The sequence below is a fragment of the Electrophorus electricus genome, chromosome 2 (assembly GCF_041902795.1).
Source record: "Electrophorus electricus isolate QZ-2024a chromosome 2, ASM4190279v1, whole genome shotgun sequence".
In the NCBI taxonomy this organism is placed as follows: domain Eukaryota; kingdom Metazoa; phylum Chordata; class Actinopteri; order Gymnotiformes; family Gymnotidae; genus Electrophorus; species Electrophorus electricus.
Genome location: NC_137498.1, coordinates 15,446,101 through 15,466,880, shown reverse-complemented (window position 1 = coordinate 15,466,880; position 20,780 = coordinate 15,446,101). Strand labels below are relative to the sequence as shown.

Sequence of the window (20,780 nt, the reverse complement as noted above, 5' to 3'; positions counted from 1 at the left end):
TTTGGCTGGTACCATCAGTACCATCAGGTGACTGGACCTGGAGCAATTAAGTATGTCATATATAATAATTAAGTATGTCATATATAATAATAATGGAGTATGTCATATATAATAATAATAATGGAGTATGTCATATGTAATAACAGCCATTTTACATGTACATGTGCAGCCATGTTTAATAGTGAAGGCCTTTATCTCGTGTGTTTCTGCAGGCTGCATGTTGGTAGGGAATCTGAGGACAGACGTCATCACTGCATACACAGGAGACTCAGTACAGCTGCCCTGCTCCTGTACTGAACCACACGCCAAACCTGAGAGTTTCACCTGGCAGAAATACAACACAAGAAGACAAACATGGGATGTGATCACCAGTGAGAGTGAACAGTACAGAAACAGAGTTCAGATGGGTACTGCTCACTCTCCAGGAAATCTCTCTCTACTCATATCACACCTGACTGAAGAGGATGAGGGAGAATACTGGTGTTATCTTAACCAGTGGAACTATAAATACATCAAACTCATCATTAAAGGTAAAACACGGTATTTGATCCAAATCCAACTGCAAATGATAAATCCAGCTTTAAGGTTTTCTTATGTATCCACACTAGCAAAGTCTTGGTTGTCTGAGTTACTTGTAGACTTTCTGCTGTTATATTTGCTGTTGTGCTGTCATCTGTGCACATTACCAGTAACGTTTAGTTCAGTGATGGTCAAATACTCCTTTAATTGTAACAAATATCTTGGGCAGTTCAAGTAAGAATGTCTCAGGTTTTTAACACACATGCTTCTTTGTTTTGGTTTTTCTGTCACTGTTTTCATCTTTGTCTAGTTTGCATTCGTTAATCTTTGTATAAATATCCCTTGTTTTATCATCTTGGTTGTGGGTATCTGAATGTGCGCTCTAGTCCTCCCGTGAGTTTATTGTTGTTTGGTAACGTTATTAGCCTGCTCGTTATTCTAGTGTTTACTGTTTAACTTCCTTCTTGGTAATGATGTGCAGACGAAGTCTTGTGAAGCGTTTGAGGTTCTTCCTTATTGTACTGCTGAAGGATTCGAAGCTTTGGAGCATTGAAAGCTGGTGACAAACAGCGACACCTGGTGGTTTTCCGAAATTATAGCAGCTAAAGATTCAAAACTGCGCAGCACTATAAACAATACAACACTGCACCGCCTTCATATGTCATTAAAAAAAAAAAAAGGATGATCAGTAATGATGTTTAATAATTAAATTCTGAAATAATTTGTGTAAAATCATTGTTTCCCTTTTATGTAAGTACAACAGGTTGGCGTTAGGAAATGTTTACTCTCACTTTTGACTTCTATAATTAGCACATTTCCAATTTTTTTTAGTAAAAAGATAAAGCTTCCAAGTTATAGGACAGTGCCAAACTTATGAAAGTCTCACCCTCATTCTGTGCTTCAGTGACGTCTGAAGCTTGGACCATCATTAGTCACGTGTTGTTAGTAACTTTAGTGGTAATATTAATGGTAATATTAACTTTAGTGGTAATAGTAACTGATACAAGCTTCGGTACACTGTGTGATACGAGCTTCGATGTCTTAGTATCAAATGTTACATCACAATTTTATTGTTTCTGCACAGTTCCTGTATCATTTTTCTCCCTTTTTGGTGTTCCATTTAGTCATTGCTTAGTTTGCATCATTTTGTTAATTTTGCCGTTGTGTCTACCTGTTTTGCAAATGAAGAACTTTCGTTTACACATGTGCGTCAAGTCCTGTCTGCCTCTGCGCTACATTATCGTTCTGAAAACTACACAGTGTGCAGATCATTAATGTTGGTGGACCAGCTGGATCAAAATCACTAATGTGTTCTTATTTTAGATTTTTGATTTAAAACATCTAAAATAAGAAGCAAGGCTTTACTATGACAAGTTGCAAATGGGCGTAAACAAACAGTCATAAAAGTTGATTTAGTCAATGTTGATGTCAGCTTGACATTACAAGTGACATATTTGGAGCTTGTTACTGTAATTATTTACCCCTGTCCCACTTACCTACAACCAAAGGCAGAGGTGCCGGCAAAGGTTTAATGCACATAAAATTACAAAATGTATCTGATTCCAAATTATTCCTGTAATTATAATTTATATTCTGAAGAGAATGCTCTACTGCATTGTCTAGCATGTGTTATGAGAATATACATAACCACCTTTCTGAAATTCCTGTCTTAATGCATCCTGCTTTTTCAGTGGTTCTGTCAGCCTAACATAGGATTTGACCTACTAAACTTATAGTGCAGAGATTGGATACTTTACAGGAAACTGGTGTCAGCACTCTAAATATATATAAAAATATAGCTGGCTCTTCACTCGGCCTCAATCTACCAGTGTAGAGAATTTTGACTACACCTTTGGATTTCCCCTCTCTTCATAAATTATCAGTGATTAACATCATCTGCGAGTGTCTGGAGTCCATCAGCCTCATTACAAATACTACGCGGAGAGCCGAGCTTCATAAGTTCAATGTAGCAAAGGGTTAAAGAAGGTGAAGTGGGTGGCCAGGCCGGGAACAGTAGAGCATGTCTGCTGGAGCATCGAGAGAGAGAGAGAGAGAGAGAGAGAGAGAGAACAAGCCCAAGGGAGAGATTTCTCCAAATGTACGTCTTCAGTCCACCAACTCTGCTCCAGCTCCACTCTCAGCTCTGCTCCAGCATTAACTCCATATGGTTCAGAATTTCTTTAGTCTGATCTTGATTGATCAACAGCCGAGTTTGTCCAACACTGACTAATCAAAGAGTGACCACATACGAGCAGCATCCCTGTCATAGCACATCTGAGAGGAACCCACAGCTGGTAGAGTGATTTACTGTCCTGAATAGCATTTGATGAATAACAATATCTCTGCAAGAGACCACAGATGACCACAGCAGTTGGGGCAAACAAGAACAAGACTTCATAGTTGAGAGTTTGGCCTACACATATAAATATGTTACAATTTTCTTGGTTGAAATGACATAGTATGCCATGACAAATGACGCTGTAGCTCAGTCTCTCTCAGTGTACACATATCTCAGCTACCTGTATGAGGGCATTATGGAATTTGTAGTTCATGAAGCATTTATGTATAAAGTCTTGTAATTTTGCTCTTTTTTTATCTTAATTTTGTAGCTGCTTGGGTTGAGGCTTTAGATTAGAATTTTCTGGAATGTCTATGGAAATAATGACCAATATGCTTCCAGATCCAAGACTGTTGAATAAATGTGTGATCACTGTTCTCCCTCTGACATATGCTGCCTGCTAAGGCATCTTATTTAGGTTCAATTTAAAGGCAGCATCAGACACTAAATCTGCAGTATAAATAATCTTTCACACCGAACACGAGAAAAATCTGCCTGGTGAAAAACCTCATTCACTTGAAGGGGCAAGAGCTTTACTTGCTTCTTTCTGAAAGAAAAGCAGCTGCTATTCTTATACTAATTATTAAAACAATGTCACAAGTAGTGTTAGCTGTTTTCTGAAGGACTACGTTCCCCAAAATTACACAATACCAAGACCGCCCATAATCCCCTCATTTTGCTCCACCCATGTGAAAACATGAGCGAGGTGGCAGTTAGATGTGACCGACGCTTAAGTCTTCATACATGATGGGAATGGAAATCTAATTAGAATGGGAATCTAACTGGATCATTTCTGTTACTCAGACCTTTGCCTGTACAGACAACACCAGACCCCTCACTAGACACACAGACAAACTCAGTGAGATCAGGTGGAAAACTGAACAAACATCAGCATTTCAAGAATCTGTAGCATTTGTTGTATGTGCCACTTGACTGCTGTAACAGCTGGAGAACCGCAGGGCGCGGAGCAGGACGCACAGACTCCCTCGACTTTGACACACATTTATTAACACGTAACGCTTACGACGACGGCACTCACACAACATAAACGGATAACATGAATACACGTAACACTGGCAGGAACATGACAGCAACATGAACATGTACGTTTAACATGAATACACGTAGGACTAGCAACACAAACAATGACCAACACTAATGCACACACCAACAGGGGTTTAAATACACACAGACACACACAACATTAAACCAGGGGCAGGTTTGTGCCATCATGGGGGCGTGGTTACAAAACAAAAAATCATTTCAACTGCACTCAGTGGGCTGTACTGCATATAGCGACTGGTCTGTACCAATAACTACTGTACTACATAAAACAAAAAATCTATCCAGCAGCAGGATCTGCAGTTCTACTTCTGTCTGTTTCTAGTTACATCTTCTGTTTGTATTTGTATTTCATGCCTGTAGTTAATGACTCTTGTCTTCTGTCCTTTTTAGGTTCTAGTCAGTTATATACCCATATTACACACAACTTGTTTAGTTTCCTTATTTAGTTACTACTGTTCTCATTTGCTCTAGAGAGAGGGGGAGAAAAAGAAAGAGGGAGAGAGAGAGGAGGGAAGGAGAGAGAGAGAGAAAGGAAGAAATAGAGAGAGAATGAGGGATAGAGAGAGAAGGAGAGAAGGAGGGAGGGAGGGAGCGAGGGTGGGCAGAGGGGGAGAGAGAGAAGGAGGGAGGGAGAGAGACAATATATAATCAGACGTTTACATCTTATAACTTGATGGTCATGTATCCATCATACCAACATCTATTGGGAAATCTCTTAGTGATTTCCAGTACCATCATCAGTTGGCTGGTACCATCAGTACCATCAGGTGACTGGACCTGGAGCAATTAAGTATGCCATATATAATAGTTAAGTATGTCATATATAATAATAATGGAGTATGTGATATACAATAATAATTAAGTATGTCATATATAATAATAATAACGGAGTATGTCATATATAATAATTAAGTATGTCATATATAATAATAATGGAGTATGTCATATATAATAATAATGGAGTATGTCATATGTAATAACAGCCATTTTACATGTACATGTGCAGCCATGTTTAATAGTGAAGGCCTTTATCCTGTGTGTTTCTGCAGGCTGCATGTTGGTAGGGAATCTGAGGACAGACGTCATCACTGCATACACAGGAGACTCAGTACTGCTGCCCTGCTCCTGTACTGACCCACACGCCAAACATGAGAGTTTCACCTGGAGGAAACGCAACACAAACAGAAACACATGGGACGTGATCACCAGTGAGAGTGAACAGTACAGAAACAGAGTTCAGATGGGTACTGTTCACTCTCCAGGAAATCTCTCTCTATTCATATCACACCTGACTGAAGAGGATGAGGGAGTCTACAGGTGTTATCCTAACCAGTGGAACTATAAAGCCATCAGACTCATCATTAAAGGTAAAACACTGTATTTGATCCAAATCCAACTGCAAATGATAAATCCAGCTTTAAGGTTTTCTTAGGTATCCACACTAGCAAAATCTTGGTTGTCTGAGTTACTTGTAGACTTTCTGCTGTCATATTTGTTGTTGTGCTGTCATCTTTGCACATTACCAGTAACCTTTAGTTCAGTGATGGTCAAATACTATTTTAAACAATGTCACAAGTAGTGTTAGCTGTTTTCTGAATGACTACCTTCCCCAAAATTAAACAACATGAAGAGCAGCCATAATCACCTGATTTTGCTCAACCCATGTGAAAAAATTAAATCTTAAATTTTAAGTCTTCATACATGATGGGAATGTAATTAGAATGGGAATCTAACTGGATCATTTCTGTTACTCAGACCTTTGCCTGTACAGACAACACCAGACCCCTCACTAGACACACAGACAAACTCAGTGAGATCAGGTGGAAAACTGAACAAACATCAGCACTTCAAGAATCTGTAGCATTTGTTGTATGTGCCACTTGATTGCTGTAACAGCTGGAGTGCCGCAGTGCGCGGAGCAGGACGCACAGACTCCCTTGACTTTGACAGACATTTATTGATACATAACGCTTACGACGACGGCACTCACACAACATAAACGGATAACACGAATACACGTAACACTGCAGGAACACTAACGACGCAACACAAACATATACGTTTAACATGAATACACGTAGGACTAGCAACACAAACAATGACCAACACTAATGCACACACCAACAGGGGTTTAACTACACACAGACACACACAACATTAAACCAGGGGCAGGTGTGTGCCATCATGGGGGCGTGGTTACAAAACAAAAAATCATTTCAACTGCACTCAGTGGGCCGTACTGCATATAGCGACTGGTCTGTATCAATAACTACTGTACTACATAAAACAAAAAATCTATCCAGCAGCAGGATCTGCAGTTCTACTTCTGTCTGTTTCTAGTTACATCTTCTGTTTGTATTTGTATTTCATGCCTGTAGTTAATGACTCTTGTCTTCTGTCCTTTTTAGGTTCTAGTCAGTTATATACCCATATTACACACAACTTGTTTAGTTTCCTTATTTAGTTACTACTGTTCTCATTTATCTAGAGAGAGGGGGAGAAAAAGAAAGAGGGAGAGAGAGAGGAGGGAAGGAGAGAGAGAGAGAAAGGAAGAAATAGAGAGAGAATGAGGGATGGAGAGAGAAGGAGAGAAGGAGGGAGGGAGGGAGGGAGGGAGGGAGGGAGGGAGGGAGCGAGGGTGGGCAGAGGGGGAGAGAGAGAAGGAGGGAGAGAGAGAGAGAAAATATAATCAGACATTTACATCTTATAACTTGATGGTCATGTATCCATCATACCAACATCTATTGGGAAATCTCTTAGTGATTTCCAGTACCATCATCAGTTGGCTGGTACCATCAGTACCATCAGGTGACTGGACCTGGAGCAATTAAGTATGCCATATATAATAGTTAAGTATGCCATCTATAATAAAAATGGAGTATGTGATATACAATAACAATTAAGTATGTCATATATAATAATAATAACGGAGTATGTCATATATAATAATAACCATTTTACATGTAAATGTGCAGCTATGTTTAATAGTGAAGGCCTTTATCTCGTGTGTTTCTGCAGGCTGCATGTTGGTAGGGAATCTGAGGACAGACGTCATCACTGCATACACAGGAGACTCAGTACAGCTGCTCTGCTCCTGTACTGAACCACACGCCAAACCTGAGAGTTTCACCTGGCAGAAATACAACACAAGAAGACAAACATGGGATGTGATCACCAGTGAGAGTGAACAGTACAGAAACAGAGTTCAGATGGGTACTGCTCACTCTCCAGGAAATCTCTCTCTACTCATATCACACCTGACTGAAGAGGATGAGGGAGAATACTGGTGTTATCTTAACCAGTGGAACTATAAATACATCAAACTCATCATTAAAGGTAAAACACGGTATTTGATACAAATCCAACTGCAAATGATAAATCCAGCTTTAAGGTTTTCTTATGTATCCACACTAGCAAAGTCTTGGTTGTCTGAGTTACTTGTAGACTTTCTGCTGTTATATTTGCTGTTGTGCTGTCATCTGTGCCCATTACCAGTAACGTTTAGTTTAGTGATGGTCAAATACTCCTTTAATTGTAACAAATATCTTTGGCAGTTCAAGTAAGAATTTCTCAGGTTTTTAACACACATGCTTCTTTGTTTTGGTTTTTCTGTTCCGACCCCTCGTTTGGTTTTCCTGTCACTGTTTTCATCTTTGTCTAGTTTGCATTCGTTAATCTTTGTATAAATATCCCTTGTTTTATCGTCTTGGCTGTGGGTCTTTGAATGTGCGCTCTCTCGTCCTCCCGTGAGATTATTGTTGTTTGGTAACGTTATTAGCCTGCTCGTTATTCTAGTGTTTACTGTTTAACTTCCTTCTTGGTAATGATGTGCAGATGAAGTCTTGTGAAGCGTTTGAGGTTCTTCCTTATTGTACTGCTGAAGGATTCGAAGCTTTGGAGCATTGAAAGCTGGTGACAAACAGCGACACCTGGTGGTTTTCAGAAATTATAGCAGCTAAAGATTCAAAACTGCGCAGCACTATAAACAATACAACACTGCACCGCCTTCATATGTCATTAAAAAAAAAAAAAAGGATGATCAGTAATGATGTTTAATAATTAAATTCTGAAATAATTTGTGTAAAATCATTGTTTCCCTTTTATGTAAGTACAACAGGTTGGCGTTAGGAAATGTTTACTCTCACTTTTGACTTCTATAATTAGCACATTTCCAATTTTTTTTAGTAAAAAGATAAAGCTTCCAAGTTATAGGACAGTGCCAAACTTATGAAAGTCTCACCCTCATTCTGTGCTTCAGTGACGTCTGAAGCTTCGACCATCATTATTCACGTGTTGTTAGTAACTTTAGTGGTAATATTAATGGTAATATTAACTTTAATGGTAATAGTAACTGATACAAGCTTCGGTACACTGTGTGATACGAGCTTCGATGTCTTAGTATCAAATGTTACATCACAATTTTATTGTTTCTGCACAGTTCCTGTATCATTTTTCTCCCTTTTTGGTGTTCCATTTAGTCATTGCTTAGTTTGCATCATTTTGTTAATTTTGCCGTTGTGTCTACCTGTTTTGCAAATGAAGAACTTTCGTTTACACATGTGCGTCAAGTCCTGTCTGCCTCTGCGTTACATTATCGTTCTGAAAACTACACAGTGTGCAGATCATTAATGTTGGTGGACCAGCTGGATCAAAATCACTAATGTGTTCTTATTTTAGATTTTTGATTTAAAACATCTAAAATAAGAAGCAAGGCTTTACTATGACAAGTTGCAAATGGGCGTAAACAAACAGTCATAAAAGTTGATTTAGTCAATGTTGATGTCAGCTTGACATTACAAGTGACATATTTGGAGCTTGTTACTGTAATTATTTACCCCTGTCCCACTTACCTACAACCAAAGGCAGAGGTGCCGGCAAAGGTTTAATGCACATAAAATTACAAAATGTATCTGATTCCAAATTATTCCTGTAATTATAATTTATATTCTGAAGAGAATGCTCTACTGCATTGTCTAGCATGTGTTATGAGAATATACATAACCACCTTTCTGAAATTCCTGTCTTAATGCATCCTGCTTTTTCAGTGGTTCTGTCAGCCTAACATAGGATTTGACCTACTAAACTTATAGTGCAGAGATTGGATACTTTACAGGAAACTGGTGTCAGCACTCTAAATATATATAAAAATATAGCTGGCTCTTCACTCGGCCTCAATCTACCAGTGTAGAGAATTTTGACTACACCTTTGGATTTCCCCTCTCTTCATAAATTATCAGTGATTAACATCATCTGCGAGTGTCTGGAGTCCATCAGTCTCATTACAAATACTACGCGGAGAGCCGAGCTTCATAAGTTCAATGTAGCAAAGGGTTAAAGAAGGTGAAGTGGGTGGCCAGGCCGGGAACAGTAGAGCATGTCTGCTGGAGCATCGAGAGAGAGAGAGAGAGAGAGAGAGAGAGAACAAGCCCAAGGGAGAGATTTCTCCAAATGTACGTCTTCAGTCCACCAAATATGCTTCAGCTCCACTCTCAGCTCTGCTCCAGCATTAACTCCATATGGTTCAGAATTTCTTTAGTCTGATCTTGATTGATCAACAGCCGAGTTTGTCCAACACTGACTAATCAAAGAGTGACCACATACGAGCAGCATCCCTGTCATAGCACATCTGAGAGGAACCCACAGCTGGTAGAGTGATTTACTGTCCTGAATAACAATTGATGAATAACAATATCTCTGCAAGAGACCACAGATGACCACAGCAGTTGGTGGCAAACAAGAACAAGACTTCATAGTTGAGAGTTTGGTGTACACATATAAATATGTTATGATTTTCTTGGTTGAAATGACATAGTATGCCATGACAAATGACGCTGTAGCTCAGTCTCTCTCAGTGTACACATATCTCAGCTACCTGTATGAGGGCATTATGGAATTTGTAGTTCATGAAGCATTTATGTACAAAGTCTTGTAATTTTGCTCTTTTTTTATCTTAATTTTGTAGCTGGTTGGGTTGAGGCTTTAAATTAGAATTTTCTGGAATGTCTATGGAAATACTGACCATTATGCTTCCAGATCCAAGACTGTTGAATAAATGTGTGATCACTCCCTCTGACATATGCTGCCTGCTAAGGCATCTTATTTAGGTTCAATTTAAAGGCAGCATCAGACACTAAATCTGCAGTATAAATAATCTTTCACACCGAACACAAGAAAAATCTGCCTGGTGAAAAACCTCATTCACTTGAAGGGGCAAGAGCTTTACTTGCTTCTTTCTGAAAGAAAAGCAGCTGCTATTCTTATACTAATTATTAAAACAATGTCACAAGTAGTGTTAGCTGTTTTCTGAAGGACTACGTTTCCCAAAATTACACAATACCAAGACCGCCCATAATCCCCTCATTTTGCTCCACCCATGTGAAAACATGAGCGAGGTGGCAGTTAGATGTGACCGACGCTTAAGTCTTCATACATGATGGGAATGGAAATCTAATTAGAATGGGAATCTAACTGGATCATTTCTGTTACTCAGACCTTTTCCTGTACAGACAACACCAGACCCCTCACTAGACACACAGACAAACTCAGTGAGATCAGGTGGAAAACTGAACAAACATCAGCACTTCAAGAATCTGTAGCATTTGATGTATGTACCACTTGATTGCTGTAACAGCTGGAGTGCCGCAGGGCGCGGAGCAGGACGCACAGACTCCCTCGACTTTGACGGACATTTATTAACACATAACACTTACGACGACGGCACTCACACAAAATAAACGGATAACACGAATACACGTAACACTGGCAGGAACATGACAGCAACATGAACATATACGTTTAACATGAATACACGTAGGACTAGCAACACAAACAATGACCAACACTAATGCACACACCAACAGGGGTTTAAATACACACAGACACACACAACATTAAACCAGGGGCAGGTTTGTGCCATCATGGGGGCGTGGTTACAAAACAAAAAGTGACTTCAACTGCAGGCGGTGGGCCATACTGCATATAGCGACTGGTCTGTACCAATAACTACTGTACTACATAAAACAAAAAATCTGTCCAGCAGCAGGATCTGCAGTTCTACTTCTGTCTGTTTCTAGTTACATCTTCTGTTTGTATTTGTATTTCATACCTGTAGTTAATGACTCTTGTCTTCTGTCCTGTTTAGGTTCTAGTCAGTTATATACCCATATTACACACGACTTGTTTAGTTTACTTATTTAGTTACTACTGTTCTCATTTGCTCTAGAGAGAGGGGGAGAGAAAGAAAGGGATGGAGAGAGAGAGAGAGAGAGAGAAGGAGGGAGGGAGAGAGACAATCTATAATCAATATAATCAGACATTTAAATCTTATAACTTGATGGTCATGCATCCATCATACCAGCATATATTGGGAAATCTCTTAATGATTTCCAGTACCATCATCAGTTGGCTGGTACCATCAGTACCATCAGGTGACTGGACCTGGAGCAATTAAGTATGTCATATATAATAATTAAGTATGTCATATTTAATAATAATGGAGTATGTCATATATAATAATAATAATGGAGTATGTCATATATAATCATTTTACATGTACATATGCAGCCATGTTTAATAGTGAAGGCCTTTATCCCGTGTGTTTCTGCAGGCTGTATGCTGCAAGGGAATCTGAGGAGAGACGTCATCACTGCATACACAGGAGAATCAGTACTGCTGCCCTGCTCCTGTACTGACCCACACGCCAAACCTGAGAGTTTCACCTGGAAGAAACGCAACACAAGCAGTAAAACATGGGACGTGATCACCAGTGAGAGTGAACAAAACAGAAACAGAGTTCAGATGGGTACTGCTCACTCTCCAGGAAATCTCTTTCTACTCATATCACACCTGACTGAAGAGGATGAGGGAGTCTACAGGTGTTATCCTAACCAGTGGAACTATAAAGCCATCAGACTCACCATTAAAGGTAAAACACGGTATTTGATCCAAATCCAACTGTAAATGATAAATCCAGCTTTAAGGTTTTCTTATGTATCCACACTAGCAAAGTCTTGGTTGTCTGAGTTGCTTGTAGACTTTCTGCTGTCATATTTGTTGTTGTGCTGTCATCTGTGCCCATTACCAGTAACGTTTAGTTTAGTGATGGTCAAATACTCCTTTAATTGTAACAAATATCTTTGGCAGTTCAAGTAAGAATTTCTCAGGTTTTTAACACACATGCTTCTTTGTTTTGGTTTTTCTGTTCCGACCCCTCGTTTGGTTTTCCTGTCACTGTTTTCATCTTTGTCTAGTTTGCATTCGTTAATCTTTGTATAAATATCCCTTGTTTTATCGTCTTGGCTGTGGGTCTTTGAATGTGCGCTCTCTCGTCCTCCCGTGAGATTATTGTTGTTTGGTAACGTTATTAGCCTGCTTGTTATTCTAGTGTTTACTGTTTAACTTCCTTCTTGGTAATGATGTGCAGACGAAGTCCTGTGAAGCGTTTGAGGTTCTTCCTTATTGTACTGCTGAAGGATTTGAAGCATTGGAGCATTGAAAGCTGGTGACAAAACAGTGACACCTGGTAGTTCTCAGAAATTATAGCAGCCATATATTCAAAACTGCGCAGCATTAGAAACTATTACAACACTCCGCCGCCTTCATATGTCATTAAAAAAAATGGATGATCAGTAATGATGTTTAGTAATTAAATTCTGAAATTATTTGTCTAAAATCATTGTTTCCCTTTTATGTAAAAGACAACAGGTTGGCGTTATGAAACGTTTACTCTCACTTTTGACTTCTATAATTAGCATTTCCATTTGTTTTTTTTAGTAAAAAGAAAAAGCTTCCAAGTTACAGGACAGTGCCAAACTTATGAAACAGTCTCACCCTCATCCTGTGCTTCAGTGATGTCTAAAGCTTCGACCGTCATTAGTCACGTGTTGTTAGTAATGGATGATCAGTAATGATGTTTAGTAATTAAATTCTGAAATTATTTGTCTAAAATCATTGTTTCCCTTTTATGTAAAAGACAACAGGTTGGCGTTATGAAACGTTTACTCTCACTTTTGACTTCTATAATTAGCATTTCCATTTGTTTTTTTTAGTAAAAAGAAAAAGCTTCCAAGTTACAGGACAGTGCCAAACTTATGAAACAGTCTCACCCTCATCCTGTGCTTCAGTGATGTCTAAAGCTTCGACCGTCATTAGTCACGTGTTGTTAGTAACTTTAGTGGTACTATTAATGGTAATATTAACTTTAGTGGTAATAGTAACTGATACAAGCTTCAGTACACAGTGTGATACGAGCTTCGATGTCTTAGTATCAAATGTTACATCACAATTTTATTGTTTCTGCACAGTTCCTGTATCATTTTTCTCCTTTTGGTGTTCCATTTAGTCAGTGCTTAGTTTGCATCATTTTGTTAATTTTGCCGTTGTGTCTACCTGTTTTGCAAATGAAGAACTTTCATTTACATGCATCAAGTCCTGTCTGCCTCTGCCTCTGCGTTACATTATCGTGTTGAAAACTGCACAGTGTGCAAATCAGTAATGTTGGTGGACCAGCTGGATCAAAATCACTAATGTGTTCTTATTTTAGATTTTTGATTTAAAACATCTAAAATAAGAAGCAAGGCTTTGCTATGACAAGTTGCAAATGGGCGTAAACAAACAGTCATAAAAGTTGATTTAGTCAATGTTGATGTTAGCTTCACATTACAAGTGACATATTTGGAGCTTCTGTTACTGTAATTATTTACCCCTGTCCCACTTACCTACAACCAAAGGCAGAGGTGCAGGCAAAGGTTTAATGCACATAAAACTACAAAATGTATCTGATTCCAAATTATTCCTGTAATTACAATTTATATTCTGAAGAGAATGCTCTACTGCATTGTCTAATGTGTTATGAGAATATGCATAACCACCTTTCTAAAATTCCTTTCTTAATACATCCTGCTTTGTCAGCGGTTCTGTCAACCTAACATAGGATTTGACCTACTAAATGTGCAGTGCAAAGATTGGATACTTTACAGGAAACTGGTGTCAGCAGTCTAAATATATAGAAAAATATAGCTGGCTCTTCACTCATTCTCAATCCACCAGTGCAGAGAATTTTGACTACAGCTTTGGACTTCCTCTCTCTTAATAAATTATCAAGTGATTAACATCATCTGCGAGTGTCTGGACTCCATCAGTCTCATTACAAATACGACACGGAGAGCCGAGCTTCATGAGTTCAATGTAGCAAGGGGTTAATTACCATAATAGAAGAGAAGTAGATACACAATAGAATAGAATAGATATTATAATGAAACCAATTAGAATAAAATAGATATTATAATGAAACCAATTAGAATAAAATAGATATTATAATGAAACTCTGTAAATAAGTTACAGAAATGTGGCACAGAAAATACTTTCTAAATGTTACCTAAGTGCCAGATTGAGAGAAAGACAACATGGACATTAAAGAAGGTGAAGTGGGTGGCCAGGCCAGGAACAGTAGAGCATGTCTGCTGGGGCATCCAGGCAGAAAAAAGAGAGCGAGAAGGAGAGACAGAAATAGAATGTGACTGAGAGAGAGCATGACAGAGAGAGAGAGGGAGAGAGAGAGAGCACAAGCCCAAGGGAGAGATTTCTCCAAATGTACGTCTTCAGTCCACCAACTCTGCTCCAGCTCCACTCTCAGCTCTGCTCCAGCATTAACTCCTTATGGTTCAGAATTTCTTTAGTCTTATCTTGATTGATCAACAGCAGAGTTTGTCCAACACTGACTAATCAAAGAGTGACCACATACGAGCAGCATCCCTGTCATAGCACATCCGAGAGGAACCCACAGCTGGTAGAGTGATTTACTGTCCTGAATAACAATTGATGAATAACAATATCTCTGCAAGAGACCACAGATGACCACAGCAGTTGGGGCAAACAAGAACAAGACTTCATAGTTGAGAGTTTGGCCTACACATATAAATATGTTACAATTTTCTTGGTTGAAATGACATAGTATGCCATGACAAATGACGCTGTAGCTCAGTCTCTCTCAGTGTACACATATCTCAGCTACCTGTATGAGGGCATTATGGAATTTGTAGTTCATGAAGCATTTATGTATAAAGTCTTGTAATTTTGCTCTTTTTTTATCTTAATTTTGTAGCTGCTTGGGTTGAGGCTTTAGATTAGAATTTTCTGGAATGTCTATGGAAATAATGACCAATATGCTTCCAGATCCAAGACTGTTGAATAAATGTGTGATCACTGTTCTCCCTCTGACATATGCTGCCTGCTAAGGCATCTTATTTAGGTTCAATTTAAAGGCAGCATCAGACACTAAATCTGCAGTATAAATAATCTTTCACACCGAACACGAGAAAAATCTGCCTGGTGAAAAACCTCATTCACTTGAAGGGGCAAGAGCTTTACTTGCTTCTTTCTGAAAGAAAAGCAGCTGCTATTCTTATACTAATTATTAAAACAATGTCACAAGTAGTGTTAGCTGTTTTCTGAAGGACTACGTTCCCCAAAATTACACAATACCAAGACCGCCCATAATCCCCTCATTTTGCTCCACCCATGTGAAAACATGAGCGAGGTGGCAGTTAGATGTGACCGACGCTTAAGTCTTCATACATGATGGGAATGGAAATCTAATTAGAATGGGAATCTAACTGGATCATTTCTGTTACTCAGACCTTTGCCTGTACAGACAACACCAGACCCCTCACTAGACACACAGACAAACTCTTTGAGATCCGTTGGAAAACTGAACAAACATCAGCACTTCAAGAATCTGTAGCATTTGTTGTATGTGCCACTTGATTGCTGTAACAGCTGGAGTGCCGCAGGGCGCGGAGCAGGACGCACAGACTCCCTCGACTTTGAAAGACATTTATTGATACTTAACGCTTACGACGACGGCACTCACACAACATAAACGGATAACACGAATAAACGTAACACTGCAGGAACACTAACGACGGCAACACAAACATATACGTTTAACATGAATACACGTAGGACTAGCAACACAAACAATGACCAACACTAATGCACACACCAACAGGGGTTTAACTACACACAGACACACACAACATTAAACCAGGGGCAGGTGTGTGCCATCATGGGGGCGTGATTACAGAACAAAAAGTGACTTCAACTGCAGGCGGTGGGCCGTACCACGTGACCAGTGGTGAGGGGAGCGTTCCGTGACAATTGCTGACTTAATATAAAGAATTCTAGTGAAGGCTTCCACACTGATGCTCTATCAGAGTTACATATATTGTCTCTGACCTTTATTTAACTGTTAGTTTTGTGGCATTACTTAAGACATTCACAATCATATAAACATCAAAATGGAACACTTTATTTCAGAACCAGGGCAAATGCATCACTTTCAGTACAAAGTAATTTACAACAGAGTCATATGGGAGTTTCATTTCAGCTTCATCACCCAGTTTCAAGAACAGGAAGGTACTACATGGTTTGAGGTGCTCACATCTGTTCAGATGTGTGAGGTATGAGTGGTTCAGGTACAGCAGTGTTACTGGATTCAGTGATACTGGTAGGCTGAGAGTGTTCTGACAGTGAAAGATATCCAGCCAGCAGTGTTTCAGTGGTCAGACACTGACCATGACTGGAGTTGGAGGATGGTTAACACTAACTGTGTAATAGACCAGATGGGCTAGAACCACTGACTCTACAAATACAAGATTTTTCTCAACCATTCATATTTATCAAATGTGATGGAGCATAAACTATTGCATAAAGAGAGAGAGAAGGAGGGAAGCAGAGAGAGAGAGAAGGAGGGAGGCAGAGAGGGGGAGAAAGAAAGGGAAAAAAAATAAGAGCAGAGAGAAGAGTCTCCTCTCACAGCTGGTGCTGACACTGAGTTCATTAACACACACTAACACTAACACATCAGGACCAGTCTGAAGTACAAACAATCAGACCAAACCAAATTATTACACTTCACAAACTAAACTACATCACCCACTGGAACACAAACACAAGCACAAAGCAAAATGCAACGTTATCTGGCCCTAAAACGTCAGTACACTGTAGCAGACGACCTGTACACAGTGACTGACATTAAACACAGAACCACGTTGACAAAGTCCAGACTCAGAGAACACAGCTTGCCGTCCAGACCAGCCGATATAAATGTCATGGCTGCCCAGAGAACAGAGACTCTGTCAGCAATGTAAATATGACACTGTAGAGACAGAGCTGCACTTCCTCACTGAATGTGAAAAATTCATCCAAATATGGCAAATTTACTTTACAAAATCTGAGACGATCCACCCAACTTTAAGTGTCTGTCTAACACTGACAAACTGCCCATCCTACTGGGCGAAAAGAAGGAAAGCAGCGCTTTAGCTGCGTGATACATATCTGCCTGCCATAAGATGAGGGACAGTGATTAACCCACCCAAACACACACACACACACACAAACAGACTATATTATCCAGTTTATAAAAGTTACCTAACTATTTATTATTATTAACTATTTATTATTAACTATTTATTATTATTATTATTATTATTATTATTATTATTATTATTATTATTATTATTATTATTATTATTATTATTAACTATTTATTATTTTCCATCATTATTATTTATTCATTTTCCTTTCTTTTCACTTCTTCCCTTTTACTTCTAATTATTATTATTTCAGACCAATTACAGTTTCTCTTCAAGTTCTTTATCATAACAGAATTCTTAATTTCCATAATTGCAAAGGTTGTAATGTTGTGTAATGTTCATGTTATAATACTGCTTTGGCAATATTACAATACTATAGTTGTATATGCTCATGCCAATAAAACTTACTGAACTGAAATGCACTGAGAGAGAGAGAGAGAGAGAGAGAGAGAGAGAGACTTGACTCAGAAGTCCCTAATTCATTCATTCAGAAAATGACTGAAGGACACACTGCATCTACAGAGCCCTGCAGCTTCAGACGTAGCCAACGTATCACCACCACTGACACACAGAGGAGTGAACACGTCTGCTTGGCCAAACTGTACATACATCAGTTCTGTAGTACAAAATCTAAACATGTTAAATACATAACAGCCCTGAACCCTCATTACTTATAATTGATCACACTTTTCTAATCTTGCAGAGGCTCCATATAAACCTGTAAATCCTCCTCCAGTGGACACTGACACAACAAGTCCAACAGCTTCAACTAAACCTACTACTACAATGACGTCTCCAAAAGGTTATAAGACATTCAGTCCATCAACTACCAATGGAGGTAACACGCATTGGTTTAACGAGTGTGGGGCAGGATGCAAGCGTGACTTAGCCTGGTTTGATGCGTTTTTGTTTTTAATGAAAATGAAAGCGCACGTGAACGTACTGTGCTAATGTTGCATACACAATGTCATACAAGCGATTAAGGCAAAATAACTGACATTAGTGGTTGTACAGGATTGGGCTTTATAGGGTAAATAATGAGGGTGAGACTAGACCCAGGTGACGGGGGAAAGTGAAAGGGGAAACACAGGACCCCTGTGTGAGGGCATGAACCACACAAAGCATGTGGAGGAACAAAAACAAACAAAGGAGCACATGGGGAGGAGGATGGTGGTGAGAGGTGTTACAGTAGCACCCACACCCCCCTTAACACGGGGCTCCTGTGTGATGGTGGTGAGGGGTGTTACAGTAGCACCCACACCCCCCTTAACACGGGGCTCCTGTGTGATGGTGGTGAGGGGTGTTACAGTAGCACCCACACCCCCCTTAACACGGGGCTCCTGTGTGATGGTGGTGAGGGGTGTTACAGTAGCACCCACACCCTCCTTAACACGGGGCTCCTGTGTGATGGTGGTGAGGGGTGTTACAGTAGCACCCACACCCTCCTTAACACGGGGCTCCTGTGTGATGGTGGTGAGGGGTGTTACAGTAGCACCCACACCCTCCTTAACACGGGGCTCCTGACGTGCATAACAGTTGACAAGGGAGCCCAAGCCCAGCATCACACAGCAGGGTCTGGAGAACCTGGACAAGGACAGGTGGGAAAGGAGGAAAAAAAGGGGCAAGTCCATCGGGTGAGGGGTGGAAACAGGACTTTGTACCACAACCAGAGACCTGACAGCAGGCTGGACAGGAGACGAGTGGGTTCCAGCTTGGGCAGTGGGATGGACGGGAGCCCGGCTGAGAGTAGGAGCACGGGATACGGGATAACAGGAACCGAACCACAGCTGGGATTGGGACAGTTACAAAGACATGAATGGGGACAGACAAAGGCAGACACTGGGACTGGTAGGGTAACAATGAAAAGTCAGTCCAAGCACAACAGAGATGTGACAGGAGGTAGCCAGGCCAGGAATGAGGGAGAATGTCTGCAGAGAGCGAAAGCGAGAGAGAGCGAGAGAGCGAGAGAGAGAGAGAGAGAGACCCCCCCCGGGACAGCTATTCTGCTCAGGTGAAGACTAATCCACTCCATGAGGACTTGACCCAGCAGTCCCTGTTTCATTCACTCACAGAAAATGACTGAAGGACACACTGCACCTACAGAACCTGTAACCTCACACTTAGCCATCCTATTAACCACCAGTAACACAGTGAACCGAATACTTTTGCTTTTACAAACTGTACATACATCAGTTTTGTAGTACAAAATATAAATGTAAACATGTAAAACGCATGAAAGCACAGAACCTTCAGTACTTTCAACTCATCATATTTTCTATTCTTGCAGAGGGCCCACATTCATTCTGTTCATCAACTACCACTGAATTTAAGATGCATTTGTTTAATAATATTCTCCCATCAACTCCATAAAATGATTCCCCACTATATACTACTACTACGAATACTAATAATAATAATAGTAGTAAACGACATTTAGTTTAACATTTAGTTTAAGAGGGAGTGTTTGGAAGAGTAAACAGTTCACAGCTGTGCTAAATAAATGTATTCTGCTGCTGTGTAAGACTGGGGTCAGTGTTTGTTGTGTTGTTACAGTCTCTCCTCAGACTCTGCCCTACATCCCCTTTGCTTTGGTCACTGTGATCTTCCTCCACATTATCGTGGCTGTGGTTTATTGCACCAAAAGAAACAAAGGTAAAAATCTCATTAGCAAGCTGTTATAATCAGATTGTTTTCTCATTGTGTCCATTAACATCCATTTTACCATGTGCAGAGTCAGATCCTGAATGAACTGAGTTGTTCTTGTTCATGTGACCTGCTTCAGTGTCAGAAATGAGCAGAGTTCACTATAACACTGCTGGTGGAGATGAAACAGCTAGTCTGCAGTAGAGAAGAAAACCAAGAGAAATCAACAGACCAGCTACAGACCTACACACCTGTTTAACAGACCTGCCACACACATCTGATCAGCGTTAAGTGGCACTGAAATCTGCGTTGTGGTTCGGTCCGGTAGAGAGGAACCGGTGCTAATTACTTGCTAATTGCTAATTAGATACTAGCATAAAGTAGGACTTGTAGGGGCAGGACAATATAGAACTAAATTCTGACTCCAACAAGCATCATTTTGCTTGTCTGTAAAAAATGTATTGCGTCTGTAAAAAATGTATTGCGTTTTATTATTACATTATCGTATTTTTCCCCAAAAATATTTTTTTCTGCATTTTATGTGTGTATTTCTATTGAAGGATTTTTTTAAATTTGAATTTTAAATAGCATCATATTTTTTTTTCTGTTCTTAATCATGTCTTTTAAAGTCAAATGCCAAACTGTTGGCTGTACGCATCACTTCCACTGTGTATCTATTGTTGTTTCATAAATAAAGAGCCAAAGCAGGACAGAGAGTTGTGGTTTCTGTTTACACCCACTGATAACCACACACATCATGAAGGTGTGTGTGGTGCAGTTTGACAGCAGAATGTGTGTAGAGTGCAGTTCACTGACAGCAGTTGGACATGCCACTATCTGTT

The 20,780-nt window shown here is 39.8% G+C and overlaps 1 protein-coding gene across 1 annotated transcript; it reads left to right on the top strand.

Annotated features, from left to right (window-relative positions):
• The first annotated feature begins 217 nt into the window (after positions 1 to 217).
• LOC118241875 (immunoglobulin superfamily member 3-like) lies at positions 218 to 20,623 on the top strand. Its single transcript, XM_081694754.1, has 6 exons — positions 218 to 530; positions 4,972 to 5,289; positions 6,941 to 7,258; positions 11,529 to 11,846; positions 19,849 to 19,947; positions 20,078 to 20,623. Exons 1-6 carry the CDS (start codon positions 218 to 220, stop codon positions 20,140 to 20,142), a joined length of 1,431 nt encoding a protein of 476 aa, XP_081550880.1. The 3' UTR covers positions 20,143 to 20,623.
• The last annotated feature ends 157 nt before the right edge of the window (positions 20,624 to 20,780 follow it).

Bases quoted from the DNA above. Each gene is read 5' to 3' on its own strand.
- LOC118241875 (XM_081694754.1), top strand. From the start codon at position 218: ATGTTGGTAGGGAATCTGAGGACAGACGTCATCACTGCATACACAGGA. The intron at 531-4,971 runs GTAAAACACGGT...GTGTTTCTGCAG, and splicing joins CATCAAACTCATCATTAAAG to GCTGCATGTTGGTAGGGAAT. The intron at 19,948-20,077 runs GTAAAAATCTCA...GACCTGCTTCAG, and splicing joins TTGCACCAAAAGAAACAAAG to TGTCAGAAATGAGCAGAGTT.